This window comes from Ochotona princeps, chromosome 19 (genome assembly GCF_030435755.1).
Source record: "Ochotona princeps isolate mOchPri1 chromosome 19, mOchPri1.hap1, whole genome shotgun sequence".
Lineage (NCBI taxonomy): Eukaryota > Metazoa > Chordata > Mammalia > Lagomorpha > Ochotonidae > Ochotona > Ochotona princeps.
In genome coordinates this window covers 22130032-22152805 of record NC_080850.1, presented here as the reverse complement: position 1 = coordinate 22152805, position 22774 = coordinate 22130032, and the positions used below count along the sequence as shown (strand labels likewise).

The 22774-nt window shown below is 44.2% G+C and overlaps 1 protein-coding gene across 1 annotated transcript in view; it reads left to right on the top strand.

The window, feature by feature from the left end:
• Nucleotides 1–22554, top strand: part of G3BP1 (G3BP stress granule assembly factor 1) — a 28536-nt gene extending 5982 nt beyond the window's left edge. The window contains exons 2-12 of the mRNA XM_004587514.3: nucleotides 9093–9228; nucleotides 10886–10967; nucleotides 11415–11588; nucleotides 13342–13432; nucleotides 15537–15630; nucleotides 16406–16607; nucleotides 17752–17853; nucleotides 18094–18205; nucleotides 18366–18494; nucleotides 19041–19150; nucleotides 21637–22554. Of these exons, the coding sequence (XP_004587571.1) occupies nucleotides 9134–9228; nucleotides 10886–10967; nucleotides 11415–11588; nucleotides 13342–13432; nucleotides 15537–15630; nucleotides 16406–16607; nucleotides 17752–17853; nucleotides 18094–18205; nucleotides 18366–18494; nucleotides 19041–19150; nucleotides 21637–21843 (1398 nt within the window). The 5' untranslated portion in view covers nucleotides 9093–9133 and the 3' untranslated portion in view covers nucleotides 21844–22554. The remainder of the gene's footprint in view (nucleotides 1–9092; nucleotides 9229–10885; nucleotides 10968–11414; nucleotides 11589–13341; nucleotides 13433–15536; nucleotides 15631–16405; nucleotides 16608–17751; nucleotides 17854–18093; nucleotides 18206–18365; nucleotides 18495–19040; nucleotides 19151–21636) is intronic.
• Nucleotides 22555–22774: the final 220 nt, after the last annotated feature.

Sequence of the window (22774 nt, the reverse complement as noted above, 5' to 3'; positions counted from 1 at the left end):
GCTGACATATCCTTCAAGGCAAAAGTCATCTAGTACTCTAGATATATAGAGAGAAGGAAAGACAGAAAGATCTTCCATCTGCTGGTTCACTTCCCAAGTGGCCACAGTGGCCTGAGCTGAGCCGATCCAAAAGCAGGAGCCCGGAATTTCTTCTGGGTCTCCCACACGTGGGTGCAGGGTGGGTCATCCTTTCCTGCTTTTCCAGGCCACCAGCAGATAACTGGAAGGGAAGTCGAGCATCTGGGACATGAACTGGTACCCATATGGGATCCCCGCGCATGCAAGGCAAGTACTTTAACTGCTAGGCTTTAAATTTTTAAAGGATTTTGATTTTTATTGGAAAGGTAGATTTTATAGAAGGAAGACAGAAAGATCTTCCATATACTGTTTCACTGCCCAAATGGCCACAATGGTCAAAACCTGAGCCTGTCTGAACCAGGAGCTTCTGGGTCTCCCATGTGGCTGCAGGTTCCCAAGGACTTAGGTCATTCTTGCTGCTTTCCTAAGCCGTGGAGATCTTGACTGTAAGTGGGAAGTGGAGCAGCCGGGACAGGAACCAGTGCCCACACGGGATCCCTACTGTTGGAGGGCGAGGATACAACCCTAGGCCTTTGTGCTGGGTCCCTGATGTTGAGTATTTTAAAGATATATTTTCTTGCTTGGAAGGCAGAGTTACAGAAGAGATAGGGAAGTGGAATCCCATTCCCCCAAGTGTGCTGCTTCACTCCCCAAATAAGCTTCTGGGCCATCTTCTGCTGCCTTCCCAAGCCATTAGCAGGGAGTTGGATCAGAATTGGAGCACTTGAGAATTGAATCGGCATCCACACGGTATGTCAGCAAACCAGTATACATAGCTTACTACCCCATCTTGGCAGCCCCAGGAAGTATAATTTTTGTAAAATTTTTTTTAATTGTAAAGTCAGATGTACAGAGAGGAGAGAAAGAGAGGAAGATCTTCCGTCAATTGATTCACTCCCCAAGTGGCCACAATGACCAGAGTTGCGTCAGTCTAAAGCCAGGAGCCTCTTCTGCATTTCCCACGCGGGTGCAGGGTCCTCAGGTTCTGGGCTGTCCTCAGCTGCTTTCCCAGGCCATAAGCAGGGAGCTGGATGGGAAGTGAGGCTGCTGGGATTAGAACTGGCTCCCACTAGGATCCTGGCACTTAAAGGCGAGGACTTCAGCCGCTAGGCTACTGCGTGGGGCCCAGGAATATACTTTTTAGTGTGTTTATATACATACATATACACGTATATATTTTTCCTCTTTCCTAGCGTTTAATTCTGGAATATTACGATTTTCACAAATATCGTCAACTTGCACATAAAATTATTGGGAAGTAAATTTGTTGTGGAAATCATTGGTTTTTCCCTTTTTCCTTTTTCATAGGGTCCTGTTTCATTTCTGGTCTTTCTAGATCGTTGTAATTTTAGGCAATAACATCCTTATTATTTTGAGTGATTTATCCTTTTGACCCAAAGTAGTGTAAAATGTTAAAAATCCGTTACTTAAGCATGTGGCACCTATCTTTCAGTAGATCCTTCACCATCGTTATTAGCATGTAGAAGGGAGGAAGGCTGTTGAGATGAAATAACAAAAGGAGTATATTTCCTATTCCTGATTAAGGAACATGTTTCATATTCTGAGTAGTAGGTGGATTCTGTTTCAGGTCAGCGGCTTGGAACAGATCTCAAATGAAATCTCTTTAGAAAGGATACAGTGTGGTGGTATTTGATACATGAGGGAAGATTTTGAAACTTTTTACCCTGTTTTCCTTGGATTTCGTAGTGTTCTTTTTTTACTTGCCGATTGTGGAGGTAGGCAGATTTTGGTTGGTCTCCCCAAATGATCACAACAGCCAGATGAAAGGGGGAGGTCTGGCTCTTGTCCCTGGGTGATGGGGACTGAAGTACTGAGCCATCCTCTGCCTTGGCAGAACGCACATTAGCAGGCAAGCTGGATTGAAAGCGGCAGTAGACAATCCAGTTTTTGCAAACAGCACTGGTGCTTCACTGATTGGATTTTTCTTGTGTAGCTTATTTTTGATGATGCTTACATAATTAATTAGGATGGAAAGTGTCAAGAATTGTGGGAATGTAGGTGAGGCCATTGTTTATAAATTTTCCTTTTCCTGTTTCTGGGGCAAGGGTGAAGAGAAGGGGAGAAACCACGCCCAGCCTCCCAACTGCCTCAGTACCTGGGAATGGGGGATGGCCACTCTCTAGTATCCCAGGGTCCCGGATGTGGAGCATGTTCCAAGGGTTCTGCTCAAGGGGTTTCGATAGTTCCGAAATACTGGCCTTGCCCAACTGGCCTGCACCTTTCCTGTTTTTAATGTTGGGTGCTAAAGCCCAGCCACAGCTGGTCCATGCCCGGACTCTGCTCTACGTGATTCAGCGGGTGCCAAGACCTAGCCTAGCCTGTCCTACACCCATCCTGGTTCTCATGTGCACCAGTGGGTGATGGAGTTTAGCCCAGTCTGGCATCCCCAGTCCCAGTCCACACCCATGCCAAGGAACTCTGTAGTCATGTCAGCCCAGATCACCATCTCCATTTTGGCTCTTGTGCTCACCAGTGGGAACCAGGACCTAGCTGGGATGTCCTGTTAGCTCTTCAACCACATGTTAAGCATACCATGGTTGCTCTGACCGAGCTCGGCATAGCCCATCCCCCGTGTCTTGGCCTTTGTTTTTTTTTTTTTTTTCCTTAAAGATTTATTTTTATTATTATTGGAAAGCCAGATATACAGAGAGGAGGAGAGACAGAGAGGAAGATGATGATTCCGTCCGATGATTCACTCCCCAAGTGAGCCGCATGAGTCGGTGCTGCGCCAGTCCGATGCCGGGAACCAGGAATCTCTTCCGGGTCTCCCACACAGGTGCAGGGTCCCAATGCATTGGGCCGTCTTTGACTGCTTTCCCAGGCCACAAGCAGGGAGCTGGATGGGAAGTGGAGCTGCCGGGATTAGAACTGGCGCCCATATGGGATCCTGGGGCGTTCAAGGGAAGGACTTTAGCCGCTAGGCCACGCCGCCGGGCCCGTGTCTTGGCCTTTGTCATCAAATGCTGCAGCCTGTCCTGTCCTGCCTGCCCCCAATCCCAATTCTGGTTGCTAGGTGCTACAGCCTAGTCCTGCTCAGTCTACTCCCATCCCTGGGTCATGCACACCAGTTGGTGTGATATCCTAGTTTGGCATGACCCACACTTTAGCCTGGCTCCTGCACATGCCAGTGGGCTAAGTTGGCCCTGCCCTACCTGGTTTACCCCCTCTAGAATTAATCCACACACTTGCCGACAGGTGGAGCTACCTTGCTTGTCCTGACCAACACCAAATCCTGATTCACACGCTCACCAGCGGGAGCTATGTCCCACCAGGCCAACTTCTAGGCCCACATTTCACATGTGCTGGTCCTTGCCTTTATATGAGCTGGTGGATGCTGTGGCTTGGCCCACCCAGTACCCTATTCTTTTTTTTTTTTTTTTAAAGATTTATTTATTTTTATTGCAAAGTCAGATATACAGAGAGGTGGAGAGACAAAGACGAAGATCTTCTGCCCAGTGTTTCACTCCCCAAAGGAGTGCAACGGCCAGTGCTGCGCCAATCCGAATCCAGGAACCTGGAACTTCCTCCAGGTCTCCCACATGGGTGCAGGGTCCCAAAGCATTGGGCCATCCTCGACTGCTTTCCTAGGCCACAAGCAGGGAGGTGGAAGAGAAGTAGAGCTGCCGGGATTAGAACCGGCGCCCATATGGAATCCCGGGGCGTTCAAGGCGAGGACTTTAGCTGCTAGGCCACGCTGCCGGGCCCAGTACCCTATTCTTGTATGCACCTGTGACTGCTGCAGCATGGGCCAGCCCAGTCTGTTCCCAATCCCACTTCCCATAAGTGTGGGAGGTTTATATTGGTTACTCCCCCAGCTCTTAAGCCAAGCAGCGGAATTGCAGTTCCTCCTGAATGGGCCCAAATATCCTCCACAAAATCTGCCCCCAGACCTTGTTCTTGCATGCTGATTAGTGTCATGGCCCAGGCTCACTCTGTCCTGTTACTGTGATATATCCCTGCCAGACAGGTGCCCAGCCCTAGGTTTATTGTGCACCACTGTAGTGATGCATGCTTCCTATTACTAGCCCAGCTCGGGGCTCCCACATGGACTTGTGCGTTACCTACGAGTTCAGTGGCCTTGTCATTGGAGGTCCCTCAGAAGTCATTCCTCATCTGCAACATCTTCCCTCCCCCTCATCACTTTGCCCCTTTCCCTGATCAATTCACAGTCCCAGCCAGGCCTTCCCAAGTCCAGTCTTCTGGTGGAGGGGAGAGCTGGCCTGGAGCTCTGCCCACCCACTAGAGTTGTGCTGGCCTCGGACCTTACTCCTCAAGATCCAGACCTTTTAAAGTCCCCGAAGTTCCCGTCCACCAGCACACCATGCCAGCATGCTGACCTAGGGCTCACCCCACCTGAGAACAAGCCTGTGGAAACCTGCCTGGCAGAGGTAGAACCCAGACACTATGGTAAAGGGACGTCTTAACTGCTCAGCCAAATAAATACCTGCTCTTGAATTTGACAGCTGAAGCCGAAGTAAACTGCCATCTGTTCAGAAAACTTGAAAGTGCTGAGATCCTACCTTCTCACAAAATACTCACCTACTGAATTAATATAGGAAGTTAATATCGAGAAATTGGTTGAATGATTCTGATAAGGTTCAGACTTATGGTAAAATATTGGTGTTAATATTAGCAGTATTATGTTTATTTTTTAAACAGTCTCAAGGAGAAAAAAAATTGGAGTTTATTTTTTGCCTTTGTAGAGAGCTTCTGTCATTTGCATAAGAAGGTGGGATATGACCAGTGTATTTGATAAAATGTTACATTTGGAAATTATTAGCACTATTTGGAAATAGCAAGAGAAGCAATTAGGGTTATGTGATAGTAGTGATGACATTTTTTGGGGAAAAAGCTGATAGCAGTGAAAAGAAGCAACTGCAATGAGAGTAAAACAATTGGTACCTGTTGCTTTCTTTATCGGATTTATCTGTCCTTTGAGGAAGACTGGGAAAACTGCGGTAAACTTACACGTGCAAGCCAGCCTAGAAGAGACTGGGCTCGCAACTGCTGACTCACTATCCAGATGTTGGCAACTGGGACTGGGTGACTGCAGTCAGGAGACAGGAACTGCGTCCATGGGTCCAATGTCAGAGCAGGGACCCAACTATTTGAACCTTCCCTGCTGCCTCGTAGGGTCTCCACTGGAAGGAAGCCAAAATCTGGAGGCTGTAGTTGAGTCTCGGCACTCCAGTATGAGATGTAAGATATCATAACAGGTGTCTGAGATTCTTGCTGCAAGGTGCTTCTTGGGTTATGAATATATTGTGTATTTTTAAAAAGTATCTGTTTTATGTATTTGAAAGGGAGAGACAGGCCTTCCACCTGCTGCTTCCTCCCCAAATGACCACCATGGCTCGGGCTTGGCTGGACTTAGCCAGGAGTCAGGAATTCATTCCGTTTTGGACTCGCACATAGGATGCTGGAGTCCAGGTACTTGAGTCCTCTTTCACTGCTTTCCCATGAGCGTATGGATCTGGACTGGAACTGCCATGGTAATGGACTGCAGGTGCCATAGAACCTGGTGCAGCACAAGGGTGACCCCCTATATTGTATATTTTAGAAAGATAGAGAAGCATAACTGTTAATCACCTGTATAAAGCTTCTATATAAAGAAGCATATAAATACAACTAAATGGAAAGTGACTTGTTTATAAGGTATAGTGACCTGTTTAATATTTGAACTAAGATCAGCAAGAAATATTAAAGTCTTGTTAGGTCAGAAAGGAAGAAGTAGAGCGATTTCTCATTCTGCTTTAGGTTTAAGAGTAGGATATAGATTCTCACTTTTTTTTTCCAAAGAGTTGTTTACTTTTATTCAAAAGGCAGATTTAAGGGGAGAAGGAGAAGCAAAGATCTTCCATCTGCTGGTTCACTCCCAAAATGGCCGTAATGGCTGGAGCTGAGCTGTTCCGCATCCAGAGCCAGGAGCTTCTTGCAGGTCTCCCATGTGGGTGCAGAGATCTAAGGCTTTGGGACAGACTCAGCTGCTCTCCCAACCATGCGCAGGGAGCAGCCCAGGATAGGAGCAGGCACCCATATGGGATTCCACTGCTTGCAAATGAAAGATTAGCCAGTTGAGCCATTGAGCTGGCCCAGGAGGATAGATTCATGCAGATGATTTTCATGATCTTTTTGAAGATAAATTATGTTCCAAGTGTGACTGTGAAGCTGTTTGATGTTGCGTGGGTGGTGGTTATTTGGAAAACATGAACATACTTTCAACTATTGTAGATTTTATAGAGAAATGAATAAATGGGGTAGATGTTAGAAATCATAATGGTGACTTGTGGGGTAAGCAGCTGCTTCCGGTGTCTGCTTTCCATATTGGAGTGCCTGTGATTAGCTCCAGCCTCCATAAGCTTCGTGCTTATGGATGTAGAAGATTGACCTTTGTGGTCAGAATACTTGGGTTCCTGCCATGAATGAGGGAGACCTGGCTCGGGCCTGATTGAGCTCTGGTTGCAGGAATTTAGATCACTCTTTCTGGAACTCTACCTTTTACATGAATTAGTGAGTGCCTGAAAAAATAAGCGAAAAAGCAGGGGCAGGTGTTTGGCGCTGTGGGTGAGAGGCAGTTTGGGACTGCTACATACTGTGTGCATGGGTTCTAATCCTGGCTCCACTATGGATTCCAGCTTGTTGCTAGGTGTGCTCTGAAACTGGTGTTGATGGCTCCCATTGTTGGATCCTTGGAGGCGACTGGGGTTGTGTTCTAGGCTGCTAGGCTTCAGCCTGGTCCCACTGTAGCTAGCTGATGTAGGAGTGAATCACTGAATAGGAGATCTCTTACAAATAAAAATAAATGCATGGACTGGCCGGGGCCTGGCTTGTGCAGTGTTTGGGGAGTAAATCAGCTGAAGAAGATCTCTGTCTGTTTCTTTCTTTTTTTTCCTTGACTTTCAAGTAAAGTAAATCGTGGGGAAAAAGAGCACCCTAAAATATAGTTTTTGCTTTATAATAAACCTTATTTATATTGTTGGCTTGGGTGTTTAGTACGATTTTCTCACTGCCCTCAAAACGTTCATGAATTTTAAGGTTTTATTTGAAAGGCAGCAGGAGGGAGAGATGGATCAACCTTCTATCCACTGACTGGTTCCTTAAGTGCCGACAGCAGTTGATTTGGGCCAGGCCAGAGCCAGCAACCCAGAACTCTGTGGGCTTGTCACAGGAGTGGCAGAGATTCGCCGTATTAGCAGGAAACAGGATTAGGAAATGGAGCCAGGACTCCAGTAGGGAGGTGGGTATGGGGTATGGGTGTTCATTGGTAGTAATTGGCTTACTGTGAGAGGCACATGATTTTGAGTAGTAAATTTATTTTTTTTTCAAGATTTTTTTATTTTATTACAAAGTCAGATATACAGAGAGGAGGAGAGATAGAGAGGAAGATCTCCCATCCGATGATTCACTCCCCAAGTGAGCACAACGGCCGGTGCTGCGCCAGTCCAAAGCCGGGAGGGTCTCCCACACGGGTGCAGGATCCCAAGGCTTTGGGCTGTCCCTGACTTCTTTCCCAGGCCACAAGCAGGGAGCTGGATGGAAAGTGGAGCTGCCGGGATTAGAACTGGTGCCCATATGGGATCCTAGCACGTTCAAGGCGAGGACTCTAGCCACTAGGCCACGCTGCCGGGCCCAAATGTAATTTTTTAAGAACGATTTATTTTTACTGGAAAGTCAGATATACAGAGAGGAGACAGATACAGAGAGAAAGACCTTCCATCCACTCATTCACTCCTCGAGCGGCCGCAATGGTTTGAGCTGAGCCAGTCTCGAAAGCAAGGAACCCAGAGCCCCTTCCAGGTCTCCCACACGCATGAAAGGTCCCAAGTTTTGGGTCGTCCTCAGCTGCTTTCAGAGGCCACAAGCAGGGAGCTGGATGGGAAGTTTGGCTGCAGGGATTAGAACTGGCGCCCATAAGGGATCCTAGTGCATGTAAGGCGAGGACTTTAGCTGCTAGGCTACTGTGGGAGCCCCAGAGATGATGATGATGATTATTAATTATGATTTTTTTTTTTTTTTTGGGAAAGAGCACCTTGTTAACCTTCCCCCATACTATTTTTGGTCCTATTAAATGAACTGTTGTAAAATTCCTTGTTTATGGGTTTTTGTTTTTCAACTTTATTATTTAAAATGAGGAGTCAAGAGTCATCTGTTGGCTGGCTGAGCCAGGCTGGAGGCAGAAGCCTGGACCTCCGCCTGGGTCTCCCTCTTGGGGGCATGGGCCCAAGCACCATGGACTGCCACTCACGCACGTTAGCAGGAAACTGGTTGAGAAAAAGACCAGCCACAATTTGAACTGCTGTCATGGGATGTGGAGGATGATAAAGCTGGCATCCTAACCTGCACACCAGACCCCTATAGATGTCTTTTTTTTTTTTTTTTAAAGATTTATTCATTTTATTACAGCCAGATATACATAGAGGAGAGACAGAGAGGAAGATCTTCCGTCCGATGATTCACTCCCCAAGTGAGTTGCAACGGGCCGATGCGCGCCGATCCGAAGCTGGGAACCTGGAACCTCCTCCGGGTCTCCCACGCGGGTGCAGTGTCCCAAGGCCTTGGGCTGTCCTCGACTGCTTTCCCAGGCCACAAGCGGGGAGCCGGATGGAAAGTGGAGCTGCCGGGATTAGAACCGGCGCCCATATGGGATCCCGGGGCTTTCAAGGCGAGGACTTTAGCCACTAGGCCACGCCGCCGGGCCCTTTTTTTTTTTTTTTTTTTTAAGATTTATTTTTTATTGGAAGGATTTACAGAGAGAAGGAAAGACAGAAAGGAAGATCTTTCCTCTGCTGGTTCACTCCCCAGGTGGAGAGTAGAACAACTGGGACATGAACTGTCGCTCGTGGGGTTTTGGCGAGTGCAAGGGGAGGACTTAGCTAGTAGGCTATTGTGCTGGACCCTGCTTATCTATTTTTAAAACCAAGAATTACTGCAGTGATCAAGTGACTTGGTTCAGGTAAACATTTCAGTCTTTTCTCTTGTGTTTGTTCATTCAGGCTTGACGTTTTTGCTCCTGAAGGTTGAATTGACCAAAGCAATGGTTATGGAGAAGCCTAGTCCCCTGCTGGTCGGGCGGGAGTTTGTGAGGCAGTACTACACGCTGCTGAACCAGGCCCCGGACATGCTGCACAGGTCAGACGATCTCCTGGTCCCCGCTGCTGCGTGCAGCACAGGGGTTCTTGCCCCGATTTCTCCTCCTCCATCGTCCTGGGCCTCGCCAAGTTGTTGCACGATGAGATTTAAAAAATAAGGATCAGTGACTGTCAACATTAGTTTTGAGAATTAGTCTAAGAATTTAAGAAAGAATTAAAAGATACTAAGATGAAACAACTAAATTTGTACATTATTTAGTAAGAATGTACTGAACATCCATGATTTTCTAGTGACCAAAGTTTTCTGTTTTATGGAGATGCAGCGTATTTTAATCCCTTGAGGATATAGGGTACTTACTTACCTTAGTTCCTTACGTGTTGCGCTATTGCATAATTTGATGCTGTTTGTGTATACAGTTTTTTTGGTTGAATATTTTACAATTTTTATTGGAAAGGTTTATAGAGAGAATGAGATGGGAAGGAAAATCTTCCATCGCTGGCTCGCTCACAGAGCTGAGCTGATCTGAAGCCTGGAGCTTCTTTTGGGCCTCCCACTTGGGTGCAGGATCCCAAGGACTTGGGCTGTCCTCAGTTGCTTCCCTGGCTACAAGCAGGGAGCTGGAAGGGAAGTAGAGCAGCTGGGACATAAACTAGCACCCACATGGGATCCTGGCACATGCAAGGCAAGGACTTTAGCCTCTAGGCTACCGTGTTGGGCCCTATAGAATTCTTTTATAGATGTTCCAAAATGTGTGTTTATTGGGCTATTCTTCCATTGCGTTTTACTAGCTTAGATATTAGAGCGTATATAAATAATAGGTGCAAAAGAAAATTCACAAATTTGTTTACGGTATAGGATTTTTTCTGAAAATGGAAAAGTACTAGGTTGCTGTTTTTTCGGCATTTGTTTGAAAGTTGAAGAGAAAGGGAGAGATGGAGAGCTTTCCTTGAGCCATTCTCTGCTGCTGTCACAGACCGTATCCAGGGAAGTGGATGTAAAGTGGAACAGTCTGGGTGTGAACTGGTGCTTCATGCCAGCGCTGTGTGTAGGTGTAGGCTTAGCCTACTGCGCCGTGGCTCTCACTCTAGGAACTTTGGTTTTGAGTGCCTTTTCTCATGCAAGACTGTAAAGTGTTCCACCTCATTGGCAGTCTGTTCCCTCAGCAGAAGTGACCAGATTCTATATAGGTGATGGTGAGATGATTGTGTAGATTGAGAAGATGGAAAACACATTGCTGCCTTCTAGCATTTGTTAATGAAACAGATGTAAACTGAACATGGAAAATAACATGAACATACAAAACCTGGTCGATTTTTAAAAGATCTGTGATTTTTGTTTTATTCTGGAGATTTATTTATTTTTGTTGGAAAGGCAGACCAGATTTAAAGAGCAAAGGAGAACCAGAAAGAAAGCTTTTCCATCTTCTGGTTCATTCCCCGAATGGCTGCAGTGTCCAGAGCTGAGCTGATACAAAGCCAGGAGCCTGGAGGTTTTTCCAAGTCTCCAACATGGGTACAGGATCCCAAGGTTTTGGTCCATCCTCCTTTGGATTACTAGGCTACAAGCAGGGAATGGGAAGGGAAGTGAAGCAGCCAGGCTACAAACGGATGATTAGCCAATTGAGCCACTGCATCAGGTCCATCCATCTGGTCTTAAAGATACTTAGGGTGACAGGTAAATTATTTCTGTTGTACAGATTTTATGGGAAGAACTCTTCTTATGTCCATGGGGGACTGGATTCCAATGGAAAGCCAGCAGATGCGGTCTATGGACAGAAAGTAAGTATATCCAGGTTTCTTGATGCCTTTAAGCAGCTAGAAAATAATGTAAATTTGAAGCTGTTTATCTTTCAGGTGTTTTTTTTTTTTTTTTGGTACAGATTACAAGAATTCTGGATTTAAATTTTTTTTTATAGGTTTAGGCAAGTAAGTATGACTTGTTTAAAAGATACTGTGTTAATGCTTATTTGATGGAATACTTCATTGTTTCTCATGGTAGAATTCTAAAGTTGTAAGATTGGCAGGGGGTGGTCTCCCTAGTTTTGGAGAATTCTAAGGGGCTAAAGTGTGATCACTGAGAAAAATCATAGGAATGCATTTAAAAATAAAAGTTTGGTAATTTGCACATACGCATTTGCTTCATCTATGTTTTGGAATTTTTGAACAAAAACTAGTAAGAGATTGTATGTTTTGTCACTCGTGAACTCTTACACCTTAATTCCTTAGGAAATCCATAGGAAAGTGATGTCGCAGAACTTCACCAATTGCCACACCAAGATTCGCCACGTTGACGCTCATGCTACTCTGAATGATGGTGTGGTGGTGCAGGTGATGGGGCTGCTCTCCAACAACAACCAGGCCCTGCGGAGATTCATGCAGACCTTCGTCCTTGCCCCTGAGGTAGGTCCTGTCCCCACAGAAGGGTTACATGGACTTTGTGAAGTGCTTGCTGTCTCAGGCCTGCAGAGAAGTGGCCGGACAGCTATGTCCACTGCCAGGCGGGGTTTTGTTTGGTTTTGTTTGCCACTGTCAGTTTTTATTCACAGGCATATAAATCTTTTTCTATTATCCTTGTCTTTTTCCAATAACCACTTGAAGTTATGTTAGAGATGTGCTGTTCATTCTTCAGATACTGAACTGGTTCCTTAAGTGATGATAATACAATTAGACAAACTGAGCTAGTATTTCACAGATATAATCATTCTGGAGGTGATACTTAAATTTTCAGGAATTAACCCCAAATCTCCCTTTTGCAGTGCTTTCCTCCCCAGGATTCGATTTGTGGTTCGTAAGGTGCATTTAGATTTATCCTGAAATCTAAACTTTTTTCCGCGGCATGCTTTTTTTGAAGATCATAGTTACAGTTTTATAGAAGGCTTCACGTTGAGAGGTGCTTGTTATTAGTCCTGTCATTAATGATGTTAATGTGGGTCAGTCACATTGTTATATTGTTTGGTTGTGATGTTCATCAGGTTTTGACTCTAACGTTAGGAATTCTCCCGTAATTCATAAGTGAATTAAGGGATTGAGAGTAGGTAAATATCATTTCTTATCAGACTTTGAGCAATCATTGCTTGTAGGATGAATTGATTGGTTGTCTGATGGAGACATGGAGAATATCTAATCCCATCATTGCTGTCTTTTGGCATTCTGTAAAGAATTTAGGTACTGGTAGTGGGTTTGTGGTATAATTGAATGGGTTGTAATTCATTTTAACATTTGTGTCAAAATTGTCCCAGGTCTTAATGTGTGGACTCCTAAAAGCTGCTTTTCAAGCTGCAATTTTTACTCCAGGCTACTTTCGGAGTTGGATGTTTGATTAAGAACTCTGATCCTTTTAAACTTTTTTTATACTTTTACATGGACCATTGGTTTCTGTTGAATAATTAATTTGTACTTGTGTCTGGGTAGCGTAAGGTCAGGAAGGTTTTGGCTTATGCATCTAAAAGTGGCTTAACAAAGGACTTGCTTCATAAATGATCATTTTCTGTAGCATCATTCGTAAAATTTTCTGTTGAGAGTAGTAAACCCTAAAATTCATGGCTTTTTTATTGTGTAAATGTAAAATGAGTTCTAATCCTGGTACCCATATGGGATCCTGGCACATGCAAGATGAGGAGTTTAGCTGCTAGGCTACCGTGCCAGGCCACAAAAATTGATTTTTAAGGAATGGAATTTTTTATGATCTGCTGTTTCCCTCCCCAGCTGACTACAGTGGCCAGAGTTGAGCCAGGAGCATTTTGTTTAGCTCCCACTTGGGTGCAGGGTCCCAAGACTTGGGGCCTTCCTCTGCTGTTTTCCCTGGCCACAAGCACAGAGCTAGACTGGAAGTGGAGCAGCCAGAACTAGATTTGATGTCCATATGGGATCCTGGCACTAGCAGGCTATGCTATTGTGCCAGCCCTCACGTTGACCTTTTAAGCTGATTGGTTTTTGTTTTGTTTCCGGAAGTGTCATGTGCGATGAGTGATATTAATAGCATCCCTGTCCTCTTAGCAGCTGTCAAAATCACTCTCCTGTTGTGAAAACTGACATGTCTTGACAAATGTCTGTTAGGGAAAATTTGTCCATAGTCCTAAGAACCACTGTTGTACAGGGACTGGGCTTTATAAAAGTATGTTGAATAAGTGAAAACTTTTTATTGGTATTGCAGGGATCTGTTGCAAATAAATTCTATGTTCACAATGACATCTTCAGATACCAGGATGAGGTCTTTGGTGGCTTTGTTACTGAGCCTCAGGAGGGTAAGTAGTGAAACAGTGTAAGTTACTTGGTTACTTTTTAATTGCTTTATTTTGACAATCTTTACATAGTTGATTAGGGCACAGAGGGTCAGGGGCTACAGGAAAGTGAAGACTATTGTTTCCACATCTTTTTACCTGTGTTTGGGGTAAAGGGGGAAATAAAGGGAGAAGCCTCACCCGGCCTCCCACCCATCCCAGGTCCCCTCGGGGCATGCTCCGAGGTTCCTGCTCAAGTGGTTTTGATTGTTTGACAGTTCTGAATTGCTGCCGATCTCACGCCATTCCAAGCATGATGAAATCACTGCAGAATCCACTGGTTGACATAGTCCACCTTAGAGTCTGTTTGCCCAGATTTCCACTGCCAGCACATGGCTGGGGTAGTTGATTGATTTGTTCTGTCCTCAGTCCTCTGTTGTGGTACCAGATATCCTCTGCGGGTTCTGATGGACTGTCATCCTCCATGTGCACCTGGGTATGCTGTCCACTGCTCCGTCTTAGCCTCTGACTTGGCTCAGCTTTGACACTTGCACTCCATGGTCAGACCGTGGAACCTGCAATTCTCTTCATGGTTGGGGTTCTGAGGCCAGCAGTTCGATTGGAGAGATTGGTCTTTAGGGACTGGGATTGCTTTGTTTATTTTTTAGTTTTACTTCGTTTATTTGAAAGATTTACAGTGAGAGAGATCTTGCATCAACTGGTTCATGCCCTAGGGAGTGCAACAACCAGAATTGAAACCAGGCTGAAGCTGGGGGTTTTCATCCAGACCTTCCATGTTAGGTAGCTGAAATTCAGACAGTTGGACTATCTGCCACTGTTTTTTCTAGACCATTAGGGAGCTACATTGAAGTGGAGTAGCCAGGACACAAACCACTGCCCATTTGTCATGCCAGTGTTTTTGCTGGTGGCTTTGGCTGCTGTGCCACAAGTGCTAGAACCTAAGGGTCTGGGTCTCTAAGTGGTTTCATTTTTTTCTGTATCAATAACAAACATTTGTCAAGATGTGTGAGTGATGTAAGGTTTTTATCCTATCTGATGCTGACAGATTCGGTTTTATGAACTGAGTATTTGAAGAAGACTTAAGACTGAGACAGGAGGTGGTCAAGTGTGTTAGGACAGCTACAGTAGCATTTCTGCCATCATCTCTGAAGAAGGCGTGTTGATACTTGTATTGCGTTAAAGAAATGCAGCCCTAAGTTTAGGAAACCCAGTTCTTTTATAAGGTCAGTAGAAATTACTGTCCTTTGCTCTGTAGGGAGATACTATTCATTTCCAAAGCTATTTGGAACATAAATGTTGGAAATAGCCCGGGGAAATGGACTGATCCCAAAAACTGAAAATAACCTCCAAACTAGTAATAGTTTTGCTAGTAATAGGATTTCCATGACTGAGATTGTTGCTAAGTTCTGGATGTATTCTGTGATACACAGCTGTATAAATAGATGCTTTGGCTACTGTTATTCTCCATGTAGTAAAAGGGCATCAAGACAGTAATTTACCTAAGGTAGGATAGTTGGTAAGGCAGTAGAGCTGCTATTAGATGGCTGGACATAGGGCTTGACTCCATGATTCTTAACCAGAAGACCATAAATGCCTTAATTTTGTCCTTTAAAACCTTTGCACGGTTTTCCCAGATTGCCTTATTATTTTAAGATTTATTTATTTTTATTGGGAAGGCAGATTTACAGGGAGAATAGACAGACAGGAAAATCTTCTCTCTGTTGATTCACTCCCCAAGCAGCTGCAGTGGCTGGAGCTGAGCCAGTCTGAAGCTAGGAGCACGGAGCCTCTTCTGGGTCTCTCACGCAGTTCCAGGGTCCCAAGGAACTGTCGCCCATATTGAATTCTAGCGTATGCAAGGCGAGGATTTTAGCTACTAGACTACTGTGCCGGGCCCGCCTCACTTGTTTTTAATGTATGAGTGTGTATGCATTTCACTGTTTTTAAAATACTTACTGTTACTTGAATGGCAGATTTATGGAGAGACAGAGATCTTGTATATTTGTTTGATTATAGAAAATACTGTGAAATATATGATGATGGTAACTGTTGTGAAAGACGATTAGTAAGCACCAATTATTATTATTATCTTTTCCTTTTATGTTAGAATCTGAGGAAGAGGTAGAGGAACCAGAGGAAAGACAGCAGACACCTGAGGTGGTACCTGATGATTCAGGAGCCTTCTATGAGCAGGCTGTCAGGTAAGGAAGGTTTTATTTACAAGGCCCTGTAAGAACTTGCATTGTCTTGTCTTTTTCTTGATTGGAGTGTGGTTGTAAGTTATAGCATATCTGAGGACATATACTTTCTTAGAAGAACCCTTTTGATTTTGTATATGTCTGAGGACTGTGTAAGCAGTAACTGTCAGTTGCTTTCTTTCCTTATTGTTTCTTGGTGCAGGGGCCCAAGGACTTGGGCCATCCTTCACTGCTTTTCTAATCCATTAGCAGAGAGCTTGATTGGAAGTGCAGCAACTGGGCCACCAAACAGTGCCATATGGGATGCCGGCACTGGGAGGAGAATTAGCCCACTATAGCCCCGTGCTGGCCCTGAGATGATTTGTTTGTAGGGGATAGGGGTTTGGGGGATGTGATTGAAAGGCAGAGATGACCTGGCACGATAGTTCAGCGGCTCAAACTATTGCAAAAAAGCTATTCAAAGTATTACAGCTTTTTTTTTTTCTTTTACCAGCCTATTACAGGAAGGTTTTTGTTTTGTTATGTGACATGTAAATTGTAGTTTAGAATCTCGGTTGAATTATAAGTCAAGCTTTTTGTGTATTTTGATCAAAATTAAAACTTTTACTCATGGTTATTAAAATTTTGCAAATATACTGTAGTTGAGATTTTCTCATTGATTGCCTTTTCTTTAAACTTGGTTGTGGAACTCATGTCATTTTTGATGACGGAGCTTATGGTTACTTACTTCTAGTAAGTCACAGGAAGGCTTAATGATTATTATATTTTCCTGTGGAAGCAATGACTTGGAAGAACATCTAGAGGAGCCTGTTAATGAACCGGAGCCTGATCCTGAACCAGAACCGGAGCAAGAACCTGCCTCTGAGATCCAGGAGGAAAAGTCTGAGCCAGTATTAGAGGAAACTCCTGCTGAAGATGCACAGAAGAGTTCTTCCCCAGCACCTGCAGACATAGCTCAGACCGTGCAGGAAGACCTGAGGGTAGGAAAAAGGCGTAATTTCTTTGCTCCTTCATTATTCTTAAAGAGTTTTTGTTTATTTGAAAGGGAGGGAGAGTTAGACAGAGAGGAGGAGAGACTCCGAGTGTCTCTCATTTGCTGGTTCACTACTAAAGTGGCTGCAATGTCCAGTACCGGATCAGTCAGAAGCCAGGAACCTAGAGCTTCTTCGGAGTCTCCCACGGGTGCAGGAACCCAAACAATTGGGCCATAAGCAGGGAGTGGGATCGGAGCAGTCATGACATGAAGTAGCGCCCACACTTGGGGCAGAACCTGGACGCCTCTTTATTATTTCTCTGAATTTCAAAAGTTACATTTTCATGTCTGGTTTTGCATAATTTCTTACATACTGTGCTAATCTTCAGTTAAGAAGTAAGATGCATGTTGCTTTATAACATCAAAAATTACTGCCCTTTCCCCATCTCCTCTGGCCAGGGATGTAAGGAAAAACTGAAACATTTATCTCCCCCAGCTTCCCTTGCTCTCACCCTCTCCATTCTATTTGGAATTGGAGGCCCACATTTGTAATACTAAAATTTTAGGAAGTAGTTGCATTGCTTTCATAACCTGGATATCTGTTAAGACTAGATATTCTTTCGGAATACCATCAGGGTGTTCGCCCCCCAGAATCTCTACATTTGATGTTGTGGGAAGAAATTTTTAGCTCTGTGTTTGTAGGGTAATGAGTTCAATAAGTTTGTAGCACTGTTGGCTGTGGATGAGTCTAGATCTTCTTGGGAGGGGATGTTTAAACTCTGATTAGCATGCCCACATAGGGAGGCCTGAGTTTCATTCCTGGCCTGGTGTCTGGCCACAGTTCCTGCTGGTGCACAACCTGCAAGCAGCAGAGTCAGGTGATGAGGTGCATGTCACTTGTGTGGTGGACGTGTCTGTGTTCTTGGCTCCCAGCTTCAACATGTTTTCCCAGGTATTATAGACAGTTGGTATTAATCTGTGGCTGGGAACTCTCTCAGATAAGTTAATAAATACTAAAAAGAAATAATAATTTTAATTCAATTTTCTGTTACATTTTTGAAGCACCCTTGTAATTACAGATATCAAGAATGATAGCTGTGCTCTTGTTTTGGTATGTGGTGTGACTGTTAACGTTGATGCTGTTCCCTTAGACATTTTCTTGGGCATCTGTGACCAGCAAGAATCTTCCTCCCAGTGGTGCTGTTCCAGTTACTGGGATACCACCTCATGTTGTTAAAGTTCCAGCTGCACAAGTAAGGTTCTGAAAGTTGCACTCAGTTGAATGTGCTTTTATATTAGCAGTGTAATTCTACAGAGATTTAGACAATGTGGGAATTGGTATGTAGGGCAGAGAAAGGTACAAGGTGGCTTTTAATGGTGTTTTGTTGTTGTTTGTTTTTTTTGTGTTTTTTTCCCATGAAAGGGGATTCTCATGTCGTATTGTTAGCTGTGAAGTTTGTAAGACTAAAGCTACACTTGCTTTGTCTTTTCAGCCCCGTCCAGATTCTAAACCTGAATCTCAGATTCCACCGCAGAGGCCTCAGAGGGATCAAAGAGTGCGAGAGCAACGAATCAACATTCCCGCCCAGAGGGGACCCAGACCAAGTACGTGCTCGGGGAGAACTCTCTTAGCTGGGCTATTTTGGGGGACAGTTGCTCTTTGTGTGCACAGTGAAAATACTTAAGGTAAATTTAGAGGAAAGACAACTAGATGTTAACAGTCAATGTTTATCTTTTCTTTCATTAATGCTTTTGTGGTGGTAAGTTCGTGATGCTGGTGAGCAAGGCGATGTTGAGCCCCGAAGAATGGTGAGGCACCCGGACAGTCACCAGCTCTTCATAGGCAACCTGCCTCATGAGGTAGACAAGTCCGAGCTGAAAGATTTCTTTCAAAGTAAGTTATTGTCTCAACTATGTAAACAGTATTAAAAATCAATTAAAGCCAGAAAAAAACAAAAGTTATTAAGTGGTGAATGCTTAATTGAGGTGTGGCACTGTAACAGAATACAGCTAATACATTGTAGTTTTCTGGAAGTCATGCTTTAAGAAAGTGGAGGATTGAGTTTTAGTAATTTTTTTTTTTAACTGTGTTTAAAGCATTACCATCTCCATGTGTGACAGTAAGTGGAAAATTCTATACTTGGGATGACAAGTTGCAATAAAAATGTAAGTCTAGTAAAATAAATAATGTGAAATTATCTTCAATATCCATTTAGACTTGGAATTCACCTTGAAGAAAGAGAATATGCTTATGCAGATTCCCCAAAACCTGAAAAAATCTGAGGCACTTTGCTTGCATGCATTTTTAGTAACAACCTATATTTAATATTTATATCACATTTTGGTGCAGACTAGTTACATGTGTCTAGTGGCTGGCATACTGGTAATACACTAAATGTTTCTAGAAACACTGCTAATGAAGAATCTTCTCACTTGACAGCTTTTGGGAATGTGGTGGAGTTGCGCATTAACAGTGGTGGCAAGCTACCTAATTTTGGTTTTGTTGTGTTTGACGATTCTGAACCTGTTCAGAAGGTCCTTAGTCACAGGGTAAGCTGATTCTTATCTTTCTAATTAAACTTTTACTTTTTTTAGAATTAAAATATTTATCGATAATGTGTTTTTAAAAATGTTTGGTAACCTCAAGTAAACATCCAGAATACAAACTATAAACACAGCAGCAAGTAATAATTGAGTGTGTAGGAGACTATGAACAAGTGACGAGACTAAGCCAGAGTGTGGGAGGGAGCAACAGAGGATGGAAGACAGATGCTCAAGTGTGCTACAGATAGTGACAGCTGAGTGAATAAGGAATCACTGTTAGACCACAGTGATTCCAATGAAACTTTGGGGTCAAATACTACAACACAGGAGGAATGGACAAGCCTCCTTTGTGAGCATGCTCAGCATGTTGGCGTGGAAACAAGGAAGCACAGAAGCCCTGTGGTCATCTCACAATGGATGGCCACCATTTTTAAGATGCAAAGAAATCTTCTGGTCCCTGGATACATCCTATACTGTTTTTCCATGCTTTCTTGACCCCGGAAGACTGCAGTTGCCATTCCAAATGTCCTGAAAGAGCCCCCTTAGCATAAAAGGAAATCCCAGTAGCAGCAACACTGGGTTTGCTGAAGTGCTCCCTCCATCTACCTTGGACTGTGGTTTTCTTCTGGGCGTGTCCAACCGGAATGGTTCAGGTTTACCATGCCGCTTGATAAAGCCAACAAGACAGCAGTCCCATGGTCACAGAGCTTGAGTGGATGGATGAGGGTTTGCAGGCATGTGTGTATGGCTCTGGGGACCTGGACATTGCCCTCCCTCATTGTGAAATCCTTGCCCCCACACTGGGGCCGCTTCCGTTGGAGAGTACCACTTCCCCGGTAGTCGAGAAATGTAATTAAATACTCAGTTCAGCAAGGTTGACCGCCTCAATTGCATAGGATGGTGCAGCACCAGCAGAAGCGCTGTCTGCTGCCCCCTGCTGATGGGGTGGGGTGACTGATATGAAGTAGGCGTGGACTTTAATATTGGGTAAATGGGTCCTCGGTCTCTTGATCCCAGCCTGCATGATCTGCTGGCAGTCATAGAGTTCTCTGTGCTCGAGGCTGTGACAGCTCTTCAAATGCTCCAGGGATGCGTCTGTGATGAGTGGGCAGTTGTCAAGCTTGATCACCTCCTTCTTTTACTTATGAAAGGCAGAGTTACAGAGGCAGTGGCAGAGTCAGAGTCAGAGTCAGTTCACTCCCCAAATGGCCACAATGGCCAGACCTTGGCTAAGCCAAAGGCAGGAACCAGGAGCTTTACTTAAATCTATTACCACACTGGTACAGGGGCCCAAGCACTTGAACCAACTTGCATTGCTTTTCCCAGGTGCATTAGCAGTGAGATACTGGAAGTGGAGTAATGTGGACTCGAACTGATGCCCACATGGGATGCTAGTGCTGTAGGCGCTGATTATGTCTGTGGCACTATGCCACAGTGCCAGCCACTCTAGTTCCCTTTTGCTGGGAAGTTAGGAAAGTACCCTTTAATTCACTTGCTGCATGTATGCATGTTAGGTAGCATTTTTGTGTTTAGCAATTGCTTGAGGTACATTCTAAAGGGAGGATCGTATCTGGTTACTTTGTCATGAAACGCATGCACTGGGTTCCCATATGGGTGCAGGTTCTAATCCTGGCGGTCCCGCTTCCCATCCATCTGCCTGCTTGTGACCTGGGAAAGCAGTCGAGGATGGCCCAAAGCCTTAGGACCCTGTACCTACATGGGAGACGTGGAAGAGGCTTCTGGCTCCTGGCTTCAGATTGGCGCAGCTCCGGTCATTGCAGCCATGTCGGGAGTGAATCAGAGGAGGGAAGATCTTCCTCTCTGTCTCTACTCTCTGTATATTTGACATTCTAATAAAAAAAAAGAAGGAAATTGGAGCTGAGACGTGAACTGATACATGTCAGGGTATGCATGTAAAATGGGATGCGGATGTCAGAGGTGCAGGGTTAGCATACCATGCCACAGTGCTGGCCTCTGTTATTGTCCTCAAGATAGTTTTGTTAAGATATTTCTTATTTGAAATGCAGAGAGAAACATACGTGTTCACTCTCCAAATGGTTGTGTCAATAGAGCTCTGCCAGGCTGAATCCAGGAGCCAGAACCTCATCTGGGTCTCCTGTGTAGATGGCAGGGACTCGGGTACTTTAGCTGTTGTTCTGTTTCCAGGAAACATTAGCAGGAAGTTGGATTGGAAGTGGAGTTGCTGAGATTCAGACTAACACTGTGGTCCCAAGCTCGAGCTTGTTCCTCTGAGTCATGCCCCCACTCTTGCTTTGATGTGTTTCTGCTGGTCACTCCCCAAGTGTCCGAAACCAAGTGGTGTAAGGGGCCTAGCCTCTGATGCTTCGTAGATAGTGACAGGGATCAGAAGTGGAGCAGCTGGGATTTGAGCCTTCACTCTGGGATGCTGGCACATTATGGCACCATGCCACAGTGCTGGCATTGCTGATGATTAGCTCACTGATTATGTCTCCTCACCTTGGTTTTTACAGCCCATCATGTTCAGAGGTGAAGTGCGACTGAATGTGGAAGAGAAGAAGACTCGAGCTGCTAGGGAAGGAGACCGTCGCGAAAACCGCCTGCGGGGACCAGGAGGGCCTCGAGGTGGGCTGGGCGGTGGAATGAGAGGCCCTCCTAGGGGAGGCATGGTGCAGAAGCCAGGCTTTGGAGTGGGCAGGGGCCTTGCTCCAAGGCAGTGAATTGCCCTCCGCTGATCGTCATGCAGCATACAACTCTTAGCTCCTGCAGAATGGTGAATTTCTTCAACCAGCCTTTCACGTCTTGGAGAATGACATAGTCTGTTATAAACTGCTAAAGTTTGTACAACTTTACTTTTGCGTTAATGGTGTGTGTTCCCTTTCCTTCCTTCTCCCTCCCCTTAGTCCTTCACTTCCAATTTTGTGGAATGGTGTTTTAGGAGTATTGGATTTATAAAGAAGAAAAAAAGACTGAATTTCCTTGCTTATACTTTGCATATACAGACTGGACTTTTTAAAAATAGCCATTTCCCCAAAGGAATGTGTTTTTCTTATTACTGACATTTGGTATGTTTCATTCATTGAAATATTTCTCATTTTCTACATGTTTTCAAAAACCTGAGATACAGGATTTGGTAAACATTATGAAGGCAGGAAAAATCCAAATTGTTTCTTCTTTGAGATTCATAACCTTCTCGTGTACAAAAATTGCCATTGGAAAATTTGACGAGTTTGATTTTTGCTAGTATGGCTAATAACTGAATAAAAGGTGTTAATAGTTACTTTGTTTTGGTATGTGATGACCAACCAATTCTGAAAGTTTCTGCCACTAAAATTGTGAGATAGGTTTTTAACATGTCTAGAATGCAACTGATTAGCTTTTTCTTGAACTTTTTTTTTTGAAGTAGGGTTTTTTTCATGTTTAGTTTGTATTTGTTAAAAAAAAAACCCAAAAAGCAAAAAAAAAAAAAGAAAAAAAAAAAGAAAAACCACAAAAAACCAAAAATCCAAATAACAAAAAACCAGAGAAAAACTGTTGTGCCTTCTCTTTGTTTGCAATTTTGACGATTGTTTAAGTAAAAATTAAAAACACGTACAAAAAAGTAAAAGAAAAAAAAAAGAAAAAAGAAAAAACCAACCAAAAAGCCCACTG